Source organism: Botryllus schlosseri, chromosome 1 (assembly GCF_051294905.1).
Source record: "Botryllus schlosseri isolate E-star chromosome 1, Bs_hap1, whole genome shotgun sequence".
In the NCBI taxonomy this organism is placed as follows: Eukaryota; Metazoa; Chordata; class Ascidiacea; order Stolidobranchia; family Styelidae; genus Botryllus; species Botryllus schlosseri.
This window is the reverse complement of record NC_137236.1, coordinates 7,644,732-7,657,097: the sequence shown is the minus strand read 5'-3', so window position 1 is coordinate 7,657,097 and position 12,366 is coordinate 7,644,732. Positions and strand designations below refer to the sequence as shown.

The window sequence follows — 12,366 nt, the reverse complement described above, 5'->3', positions numbered from 1 at the left end:
TATGCGTCCAATTATCGAATAAATATATCAGGGAAATAAATATAATTGCCATATGTCTCCTGTGCACTATCATTTTCATCTTTCACAATGAGCAATGAAACATGATGAAAGATCGCAATCAATTCTTTAAATATAGCTTATGATGAGTGGAATGTGAATATGTCGTAGCATTTTGCAATTCCACCGCATGTGTCACATAGGGAAAAATGAACACATATCATTCAACATTAGGGTAGGGTTACCATACGTTCTCCTTTAAGAGGGTTTGTCCTCTATTTTCCCGGTTTTGCAGATGTCCCACGATGACGCCTAAAAGTCCTTCTTTTTGGCAATTCGGCCTCCTTTACAGCTATTACAGTTAAGATAATGGAGAGATTCGAATGAAAATGGGCATAAATGACGCTCAATAGGTAATTCATGGTTTGATCGAAAGTGAGGACATTGTTTGGTCAACATTACCAAGTTGCAGTAAAAAGTCAGTAAACCGGGAGTCGAACGAACGTGATGACCATATTTTACAGCAAAAATAGCGAGATCGACTGTTTTCAGTTTCGATCAACTAACTTTTCTTATTTGATAAAAGTGTCCTCCTTTCCCGATTCCAAAATATGGTAACCCTACGTTAGGGTTCCCAAGCCTTACAAGGAAAGTCACGAAACGGTCATTCGGCAAATTTCCTAACTAATTCATGACCACTTTTCTTCCTTGTTGTCAAGATTTAGATTTGGGGCTATCCGCCATTTAATTGGGTCGACCCTCCGCACAATACTTTTTGATTAAAGAATGATTTATTCAATTATTATTTTCTAGTTTCGGGCAATAAATCACGAGGGAAACGCTTTCGCTCTTTGCTCCGGTGTAAAGATAAAAACGGGAAAAGGGAATGTCGAGCACATGTGTATTGGAAGCACGAGTAGTAACAAAGGCCATATCGATTACTTCGGGGATTTTGCCGGTATGGATGCGCCGCATAATCCCTCATGGGCAGCGTCAACAAAGTTGATAGAGTCGTCTGTTTTAATTTTCTATAGATAAATACACCTCTGCACCTCGATATTTATATCTGAACTGAGTGCTGCGTGTAATTCGTGTTATGACAATCTAGGCCTATATCTATAGAACTGAGTGTTCATTCATTAAAGCGCAATGTGCCAATTGGCTGCTACGTGCTGCCACTACCTCATTAAAAGCGTGCAGGATGATAGCATTGCTTACGACTTCTGCTCGGATTACGGTCAAGTATCATAAAATTATAATGAATCAGGAATAAGAGAAATACTTTGCAAGGCGTTATACAGCAACTTAAATTATGAAGGAAAGGGTTTTGAGGTGGACGTAGCCTATGCCAGATTTATGATGACCTGAATCATGACTTGACTCGGACATTCAAGTCATGAAACATTCTACTTCGCAAACCATTATTAACATCGCAGCCTCACCAGTAATCACCATGTGATCAACACTAATGTCTTATTTATAGGTTTCCCTTTCCATTTACGCTTTGGATACTGTAAATCAGCGACATTGCAGATGAAACAGCTTCATTTTTTCATCACAGGCATAATACCATTAAAGCTAACATGCATTCATTTGCTCAATCAAGAGCGTTTGTGCATAATTACCTGATGCTAACACTTGCCTGAATCAGTCTACAGCTGTATGGGGGTACGCAAATAAATATTATTTACGACAACCAATACCGGCCGATACACGTCTTCGTGATTTTGGATGCAGTGGTGCACAAATATTCAGATGAATGGTTATTGATTAAAAAGTTATGCTTCAATGAGAACCAAATTTGATATTTTCTTAGGCGGCATTTTACCGAAATTTGCGCTTGACCAATTTCTGCTTCACACATGAGTTCGGCATTACCTACAGCCTTCACACACCATTTTAGTCAATAAACGTCGCTGAAACTAAATTAGCCGTCCATATTATTTAGCATTATACCCTATAAACGGCATTCTCAGCGACTTACATAAATAGTCCGGTACTGATATCCACCAGGAAGTTCGGAAATTGATGGAACCAATCATGACGAAGGATGGCGAGGTCAGCCCATTATGCATAAGCATATCTTCAACCGCCAGTTCAATCAAACGACACCAACCGAAGACATTTGGAGACTTGAAATTCACGCAACATCGAAAAATCTGGGATCACTTAAATTTGACTTGCGTCACTGTGAAAATTTGCGTGATATAACTAGTGACTTGACTTGGCTCGAATGTACAAATTTGATACAAGGCCAGAAGTATATTCGAACAAGCAGTTTCATCAACTGCTTTGAGATCAAATGTTCCTTATCTTTTCTCGCTGATGATCCGCGACAGTTTTCATTACAGGGAAACAGGGCGCTGGCGCCAATGACTACTCTCAGTCCAGAAATGAGCTTCTTTTTCTGATCAAAGTTACCTATTTATTGAATCACTCTTCCTTATCAATGGGTAACAGTGAGGCGGTATTGTAATGAAATGTGGTTTGTCGTCACCGACCAAAGTTGAATCATGATAAATTAAGTACAGCTTCACGGAGGAGTCAGTTTGTTTAATAGGCAGCATCAGCAGGGTTCGTTTTAGTCACCCTGAGAAATTAGTATCCCGTAGATTCTCACCCACCTTTTCGGTTGTGCACATTTGTCATGATAACTAAAAAATCCACCCGTAGATACTAGATTTTCCGGACCCCTTTACGTCGGGGTACTGATACTTATGGTGTGATACCTATATTCAAACTATATAAATAAATGCCAAGTCTCTCGCTTGTCTGCTATATCCGAATATTCTACTTAAGAATACTAAACCAGAAAAGGGCCGGATCCAAAACTTGCAAGGTCTGTCAATTGAGTATCCCTGGCGTAGCTATTCTAGCCGTAACATGTCACGAATTCAATGAAGGTAATCATTTTCTATTTTTCATTTAGCTTTATCCGACTTTCTAAAGGACGATTGTTTATCCAAACAGTCGTGTGGGTGCTAAAGTGTTTAGTCTGTAGTGTTCGGAGTTGTCGCTTCAACGCTGGACCTTGCCAAAACCTACGCAGTGACATTAATCAAAGATAAGCGGTTGTCAAAATTACTGCAACACATTAGCTCAACAAAGAAAGATTAGACCTCCTGATATACCAGATTATGTCAGATACAACACAACAATACAGCATTCCACACTGATCGAATCCACACGGGGATCGTATCCACGACCTATACCGATCAAAATGCCGGACGAATCACCATAACGCTATCTCGCTCGGTATGAATCCGCTTGCGATTACGGTTGCTTCTTAAACTGGTTTTGTACGATGACATCGAAAAGTAATCAGAATTATTCGTGAGGCATATATTTTATGCCTTGAACTAGAGCTTAAAACAGAATGAAAATATTAGAAGTTAGAGCTGGAGTCGGATTCAGCATATTTACAAATGTCTGGAGTCAGCAGATTAACCGGTAAAATTAGTAACAAGATAGCTCTGGTTATAGCCTTTTATTAGGATTATGAACTTTATTATTGTTAGTAGTAGTAGTGAATACGTGATAGTTGCGCTTATCACATCGCACCACAAACTATTATTTCCTAAATTACGCCTAAGTTGGTTATCACACTATTCTATCGCCATCGATCACGCAGCACCTTGGGAAATCGCTTTAGTCAACGTTATCGAGGAACAATCTATGAGACACATCGGCCCATATTACTTTACAAACGATACCGAGTACTTAGCCTTTTTAGTGGGTATTTTTTCATCTTCTCGAGTATACTTTTCTGGCGTACCTTCCTATGGGCAAATTATAGTCAAGCACGACCCCACTCCGGCATTCCTTCACATAATACTAATGTCATTGGAAACCAAAAGAATTTATGTGTATTGCTATCTTCAATTAAACAATTTGCGTTATGTAGGTATATAAAACTTTGGATTATTAAATATTCACACCACTCAATGTAGGAAACAGCATCAGCACTCATCAGCGATAAAAAATCAAAACCGATGACTGGTACAACTTTGTAGACGCTGCCCAATCGGGATTAGAGTAATCGAAAGACGAAAAATCTCCTTTGTAAACGACAACGCCGTGACTGGTGCTTCCAATACACATGTGTTCGACGTTTGCCATCCCAGGCTTTATCCTTACGCCAGGGCACAGAGCGAAGGCCTCGCTCTGGTGATTTATAGCACGAAACTGGAAAATATAGGTAGGTATAAAAATACATAGATATGAGAAATTAAAGAACCGTAGAACTATAAATCAAGCACTTCAAACTTAGTAACATACTTCAATTATAAAATCATGGTGACATCATTGAACGCATTTAAGCTATTTGTAGGTGATTTAAAAAAGCAACCTGATCATAGGCGTGTCCGAAATTCTCTGACGTTAATTTCTAGCATCATATCGTGCGACAATGTATTTTCGCTGTTATGAACTACATTTTAAGCCAACTTAATTTGCCAGAAACAGAGAGGAGACCCGATAATTCAAATACATGGCGGGATTTGTTGTTGTTTTGGTAATTCGGATGATTTGAACCTAATAAAGGTTCAGGTTCATGTGAATGCGAACCTTTTAAAAAGGTTATGTGTGAACCTGAACACAAACGTGAACCTCATGTCGTCACGTCACTTCATATTGCTAATTCCGACCCTACATTTCAGTGAACTGGTAGACTATAATAATGTACACGATACCTGCGACGACTCGGGCCATATAATGTCACAATGCTGAAGTGCATATACTTATGTTTTAAACGTCGCCAAATGTAACTACAGGGGCAATCAAATGATATAATAATCCCATAAAATCGATATCTTTTGATGTTCTCTCTAAGCTGCGCGGGTACGCATCAAGGTGCAGGCTCGTTTTGTGTTGATTTTTCATGCTGCCATCGCCATGCATAGAGTGGCTCGCAGTTGAAGTTTAAATGCAATAAATTTCATACAAAGATGTTAGAATGTAGTGAAAATTGTAACATATGAAAATGGTTCACAGTGCAGAACCTACCAATGTTCGTTTGTGATCGTGAACCTATAAATTCCAAGGGTTCACATACGGAACTCGAACGTGAACCTCACATTCACACCATCCCTACATAGTATCTATCTCGTACACAAGACCGTTATTATTTACTGTGCCTACTGTTCTGTCGCCTTGGGGGCACGGTCCGTTTTCTTTGTAGTATTTTTGCAGAGTCATATGGCGCTTATAGGCCGTCGAGATAAACCTCCTCTAACATGTTGGTAAAAATTCTGGAGTCGAAGTCACAACCCATTGGTGCAGCTTTGGGACGTGCCATTACCGTATTTACTAACAACAGGCGGAATTTGGCCTTGGATTTTGCGATAAAACATGCGCCCGTTCCACTTTCCAAATGTTTCAGTAATAACGTGATACGAATCGTAGGATATCCAGCGCGTGGATGCAGCCTGGAATTAATAAAGAGGCGACCTCCAATGAACTGCTGAGATTATTCTATACCCATTGACCAAATTTACTTACTGACACTTGTACAAATGTACTATTGAGTACTTGTCAGGTTTTCATTTTCTAGATCTACTTGTGATAATTTTAATAAGTCTTTGAAACTACTGCTTCCACTTTTGATTTAGTGAAGATACCAACAATTTTAACCGTATTACGTCACCAGTTTCATCACCGCTACGACACTGAGAATTTTTGATCAATCTAATATAAGGCTTATAACTAGGCCTATTTTTCTACCTAAAATTGGAAGATTTTGACCTTTAAAAGCTTGATTTCGACCAAATTTTGACCTCATGTATGTAAACTTTTTTGACTAAAAAACTGACCAATTTTAACATGAAAAAACTTTATTTTAATGAAGTCTGGACCTGGGAAGAATTCGAGTAGTTACATCACGCATTATGTTAGAAATAATCAAAATTTGTTGTAGTCCAGCGACAGATAGGGCCTACTTTCCAACAATATCGAGTAGGAAATGTCTGTCCTTAATTAGTAGCTTGCCAAGAATGGAGAAGGAACGTTCAGCAACAGCAGTTTTTCGGTGGAAACACTGACACGCCGTGTTACTTCGTTCTGACAATGTTGTCTACATCACTATTTTTCATCGTGCGCTGCTTGATATGAGAACCAATGCCCACGCAGTCTTGCTTCAGTCAAAACATTGCGGTACGTTGATCATAACATCATGTCAACCTATTTGTTTCATTTGACTGTTTATGGTTCACAATGAGCAGACAATGAGCCGTCTACAACGGTAGGCCTATAAGGTAGGCTACAAGCTTTGAAATGTCAAATGATAAGTTCACCGACAGTGCAAACATCTACTGTACAAACGAAAAGCAGGTTGCAGAAAATTTTACTTTGTAAATACTTTTGACAATTTTGTGACCTAACGCTACAAATTTGACTTATATTGATATGTCCAATTAAATCGCCCTACTTATATCCATTCTGACACAATTTGAATTTACTTTCGTCAGGTGTCAAATTATCTATAATCTCCGTGTCGTCGTTCTTGATTACGTTAACAAATGGATATAGACAAATTGATGCTATGCGTGAACACTGAACAGTCGACTGAATGCAGGTATAAATAGAGGAAGTTTCCACTGGTTAGAAGACTCAGGATGGAAATAATTTACTTGCACATATCCGCCATCAACTTCAGCTCTTGATCTCGGACCCAGCATACTCAAATAATAGTCCGAGTTTCCTTTTGCCCACACCACTGGTATAGCTGGACCGTTGTCAACGTTTTTCACATATTGCCCGTGTCTTATTTGGTAATGATCAGAGTACAAAGTTGCAAGATTGCCACCGAAGGTAGGTAGGAATCCGTTGTTGGTGTAGTATTTCATGAGCGCCCTGAAAATGAAAAGCGCTTTTAAGATTCGTTTTTTCTTTTTGGATCCATCGCTGCGCATCTGATTCGTGCTTTATGAAATACAATCGTTAAGCATGTGGTGTGTGGATCAGGGAAAGATCGAATCTACAGTCTCTTGTCAAGTGTCGGAAGTTTATGCACGCTTCCCGTCTCCATGCAGCTATAAACGGTCAGACACGGGTTAAAGTGAGGTAGGGTTACCATACGACCTCATTTGGAAGGATTTCGCCTCCTTTTTAGGGGAATCAGAAATGTCCTCCGAAGACGAATAAATGACCTCCTCTTCGGCGATTCGTCATCCTTTCCAGATTTTACAGCTAGGACAATGGACAAATTCAACTGAAAATCGGCATAAATGACGCAAAATAGGTCATGCGGACGTTAGAGCAAGTAATCTGAGAGTCGAATCATAGTGATCACCATATTTTTAGTTAACACCTCAAAAGTAACGTAAAAATCTGGTAATATATTTCAAAATCAGCTGTTTTCAGTTTCGGTAAACTAACTTTTATGATTTTGAAAAATTGTCCTACTTCCCGGATTCCAAAATATGGTAACCCTAAAGTTAGGGCTGTTATTCGGGCACTCGAATAATAATTGTAATGGATTGAGTCGAGTAGTGACAGACGAGTTTTCGAAGATTAAAAATGGTATTTTCGATACTTTCTGCCCATCGCGAAAGCCTTGATCGGTCGTATCAAAGCATCCAACATATCATGTCAGAAAAACACATTCCAGTGTAATGATAAAACTACAGAATTGTCTCAAAACGCATTCCTATAATTTTCCCCAATATCACCATCCTGAATTTGGTGGAGAACTCGCAATCTTCAATATGCTCGCATGAAGGGTTTGCATTTACCGGACAAACTCATCTATACTGCTGTGACGCCATACTGAGTGATAAATAACCCGACTCGAAGCCTTATTCTCGATTCAGAATAGAATCAATCAGATACTCGATTTTGAACATCTCGACTTGAATTACCATAGATGACCATACACCACTCCGCGGGGGAAATTTGGCCCGCGGGCCGCACTTTACCCATGCAGGCCTGACGTAGGGAGTGATGTCGTCGCGTTGGAAGTCCGTACTCGATTGTAAACGGCAATGCTGCTGTTGATGTAGGTTTAGACCAAGGTGTCGGAAATAGGTTTGTGTGAAGTTCAGTTGCTGTATGAATGTCTCGTATCGGCAGGTCGTGCGTTTTTCTTTATCAGTTTGTGTACATCGCAATTATTGTGTCATTAAAGTAATGTTATATATAATTGAATAGACTTGCGTGTGTTGTTGGGCGTTTCGTTTACGAGTGCGGGTGCGAATGGGCGGCAATCTCGAAAAGACGAGATCCTGAGCCCAGGAACACACCCGCGTTGCCGATATTGCTTTCTACACCGTATCGGGTGCGCTATAATATTATAAAGATAATTATAAATAATATCAATAAAAATAAAAATATATTCATCATCAATTGTTATGGCAATTTAGCCAAATCCATAATCAGTTACCACCAGAGGCGGTAAGGGTTGTTATCGTTGGTGCTCAAGTATAGACACAGAGGTAGCGGTTTTCAAAACTACGTAAAGCGAAAGTAACAACTGAATAACTACTTTTAGAATTATAAGGTAGACAAACAAAAATTGAATATTAACATTAAAAATAGACCCAATTTTCGAAATTATGTTCAGGTACCTTATTATAGGGGCTATTTTGTCCAGATGGTTCACAAATACAGCCATAAGTTAGATAGAAACGTGCCCCGGGACTGATTTCTATACTTCAAATCCAAAAGTATAAAGAGTGAGTAGTTTCAATTAACAAACTGTGGGGCGGAACTGGAATTAGTCTGAAATATAACCATTTCAGTAAATATTGCACGTGGGCAAAACTACCTTGAGTACTCTGAAAGCGTGGAAGTACTTCGTCACAGCATGAGCGCGTCTGGCTACCACCGACGTTGACATGAAATTCGGGTCAACTTGTCATGACAATTTACGCAGAAATGAAGCATCAAGAATGTTTTTTGGGTGGAATTGCCAGGGTTGTAATGACCCGAGTCACGATTTTCTAATGACTCGACTTGACTCGAGTCATTTTTTCAAAATACGGAAATGACTCGACTTGGACTCTAGTTATTACGCAGATTGACTCGAGTCGAATCGAGTCATTTCCGTAATTTGAGAAAATGACTCCCGTCAAGTCGAGTCATTGCAACCCTGACTCGGTCCAAGTTATATGACTCGAGACTCAGACGGCCAAGACCGACATTTCATCGTAATTCCGAAGCCAACACACTATTGGGATTTCGTCTTTTGGTACTGGTACTTGAATATGCCACCAGAAACTGCTAAAAGTGAGGAAAATTGGTATATCATAGATGCGAAACATTCGATATCACGAAACAGAGTCATAAAAAGTGGGTTTACCAAGACTTTAGCTGGGAACTGAGCAGTCTACACAATGACTTGGAGTCGGACTCGAGTCATGACTCCCTGACTCGGACTCGACCCTCTGCTCGCTGACTTGGACTCGGACTTAACTCGGGGGTGAATTGAAATGACTCGACTTGACTCGAGTCAAAACTATAAAAGTGAGATTGACTTGTGATTCGGAGCCTTGTGACTTGGTTACAACCCTGGGAATTTCATCGAAATTTCCCGTCACTATAAGACCATGATGATATTTATAGTGAGTCGATTCGAAAGTTATACTTCTAAAAGGGGCACAAGCGTGAATCACTAAAATTTCATTTATTTTGTTATATCACCATGCTTGCCCACCTGTTTTCGAAGTCGTGAAGAGGCGTGCCATTCGGAACATGCCAGATCATAATGTCGCCAGCGTACATGTTGAAATAGGCTGAATTTTTGTAGTCGTCGTTGGTGGCTGATATTGCTCTCCCGTGCGTCGCGCGATTTTCCCAAAATCCGTCTCCGTGGGGATGGTGAGCACTGACGCCTTGCTCGCTAGACCAGCGATCACCTGCAGTACACCGTCCTTTTATGTTGTTTTCGTGGATCGAAGCGACAAGAGTCCACCCTCCACCACCAACTGCCATGTCGCAGTAAGTTTGGAAGACGTCTCCCTGAAAGAATACACGCCAACCAGTGTTTCTTGTTCTCCGATGAAGTTTCATGTTTACATGACAGAATTTGGATATGGTTTGAGAATTTATTAAAACGCATTGGATAATTAGATAAATCGAACCATTTACTTTGACGTAGATCATGATTGTTGAGTCACAAGGGCCTTGAGTCCTTTAATGCCAAATTATCCCGGGGGTGTGATCTGTTCCACTACCTTATGAGATTCCTATCGCTCTGAATTCCTAATGTTCTTATGGTGGTCTTTGTTCCGAACAAAGTTATACGGCATGGCATTAATTGCCGGAGTGTTGCGAATAAGAATGTACTTTCATCAGGCGAACATCACCGCTTGGGCGCCAACAGGGCGTGCATGTTTCATCAATGACTCAATACTCAAAAGATTTCGTATGTTGAATATGCAAAATACGATACACCTAGAAATAGCCAAGTTTATGCACCAGTTTCTTTCCACGCACTGCTCCACAAAAATCAACGACTTCTTTCCTTCAGAATCTTAGGGGCATATGCTGTGTAGAGCTCCTTCGTTTTAATTACAGACGTACTGGGTTTACTTTGTTGTATCCCAACCATATGAATGCATCAGGTATGATCAAAACACAATCTCCGCAACGGGTCCCGTCACGCAGGGTCCTCAGCGATAGCAAAAGGATTGTGAGAGAATATAAATGTACTTTTTTGCATGACGAATCTGTGCGTCGTCAGCGAAAGATATATATAATCAATATGTCAATGTGACCTCATATTCGGCACGTGAAAGCTATAGCAAGCTTGAAGCGTTTCAGAGACGTTAGTCGAGATGGCTCTCTTGTTATACAAACATATCGTTAAGAAACAAGATGGAAATGACGATTGCGTATTCACATTGCTACTTCACAACAATTGTGAAGTTATCAGACCAATACTTACCTCCTTGTCGACGATGTAGTACAGTCCATTTCTGAGTTTAGGATCATGTCTCTTCAATTCCTTACAGCTTTGAGCTGGATTGTTATTCGACCCGAGTGGATCTGTAGAATACCGAGGATCGGAGTGTTAGAAGGTTACCGTTTACTAAATTCTTTCAAAATTTAAAGTATGAAATAGGCAGCTGTTTAATCTAATTTCCGGACGCTAATAATCGAAACATGGTTTGGTGTAATTATGTTCGAAGCGACACGGGCATCTGCTAAACCAGTGGTTCTTGAACTTATTAAACCAAGACTCAAATCTGAGTCTTGTTGGCATCTCGCGATCCAAGCGTCACACATTGAAATGAATGCATTTCTGATGTTAGTAAATTAGTATGGCGGGGCTTACGGGCATGCATAAAGTAGGGAAGCTGCCGACAATTTGTTGTACGAAACGTAATCCTACGTAACTTGCAGAGGTGGTCAGTAATGAAGTACTTCTACTTTTTTATGTACTGTAAGAAGATTTTGCCTACTCACACTATCTGATAGTTTTCAGTTTTTTGGGCAAAAATAAGCGTATAATACCTACTTACTTACTTATATACTTGTGGCCCACCACTCCTAATTCTACTTGAGTAGAAATTCCGGCGTTTCATCTAGTTTTACTTGAGTAGTGACGGTGACTAATTCGACCACGTCTGGTAACTTGATTCATCACAAAAAAAACGTTATTGGTCTAGAGAGGTTGATGTCGCATGAACTTTCTCTCGTATATTGTTATTTAGGCACAACTCTTTTCTATTGAACTCTGTGCGTATATCAAGGTCTCAAACCTTTTTTCACGAAATTTGCGTGACGTTTAAAGCCTGCTGGTGAAACATGGATCATCGAAATTAGCGATTGATTTCACACTTTGGACATTTTTGGTAATTACTTGATGAGGCATGTTGGTAAACCGTGACCTACGGTAAAAAGTAGTAGTTTAAATTGGGTGCAATAATTTCCTGTGCGAGGCTCATATTCCAAAGACGGAACTATTCAGTGCTGACTAATCCGACGAATAGTCATATCCATATGGAAGGTTTTGGGCAACCAGCGCGGGTCATTTTGGTTTACGGTTTTATCGCCCTCGGTCTTTGCAGCCCAAGCCCCTTGTGCTGCATGATGATCAAAACTTCATGTCTACACATTCCTGGCGCGATAAGGGTCGATTCCGAAATATCTGTGTCTATAACAGTCCCGCACTCGCACGTGTTACACCCATATAGATGAATCCATCCCAACGGTATGAAAAGCCGTTAAACTCTACTATTATTAGGCCGTTCTTTCACAACTTCGAAAGCAGTTCGATTTATTTCTGGAGATTATGCGCATTAAAAAATTCTAAGTTGCGTATATTACTGCCTGAGGATTCCCCAGACCAATTACAGTTATAAAGAATCTGATATGTGATAGCTAGGGCGGTTATTTTTACCACAAAAAAGGGAAAATTGTGACCTGCAA

The 12,366-nt window shown here is 40.0% G+C and overlaps 3 protein-coding genes across 3 annotated transcripts in view; 2 read left to right on the top strand and 1 right to left on the bottom strand.

Moving 5' to 3' along the window:
* The window catches only part of LOC145432651 (intelectin-1-like), a 46,589-nt gene extending 45,539 nt beyond the window's left edge, over positions 1-1,050 (top strand). Inside the window, exon 5 of the mRNA XM_080309523.1 lies at positions 811-1,050. Coding sequence (XP_080165649.1) covers positions 811-1,035 — 225 coding nt within the window. The 3' untranslated portion in view covers positions 1,036-1,050. The remainder of the gene's footprint in view (positions 1-810) is intronic.
* Positions 1-12,366, top strand: part of LOC145433261 (intelectin-1-like) — a 105,997-nt gene that overhangs the window by 6,403 nt on the left and 87,228 nt on the right. The gene's annotated exons all lie outside the window — the stretch shown is intronic.
* LOC145432815 (intelectin-1a-like) overlaps positions 3,841-12,366 on the bottom strand; it is a 31,056-nt gene continuing 22,530 nt past the window's right edge. Inside the window, exons 2-5 of the mRNA XM_080309628.1 lie at positions 10,880-10,980; positions 9,647-9,951; positions 6,624-6,846; positions 3,841-4,182 (exon numbers count right to left, since the gene is read on the bottom strand). Coding sequence (XP_080165754.1) covers positions 3,967-4,182; positions 6,624-6,846; positions 9,647-9,951; positions 10,880-10,980 — 845 coding nt within the window. The 3' untranslated portion in view covers positions 3,841-3,966. The remainder of the gene's footprint in view (positions 4,183-6,623; positions 6,847-9,646; positions 9,952-10,879; positions 10,981-12,366) is intronic.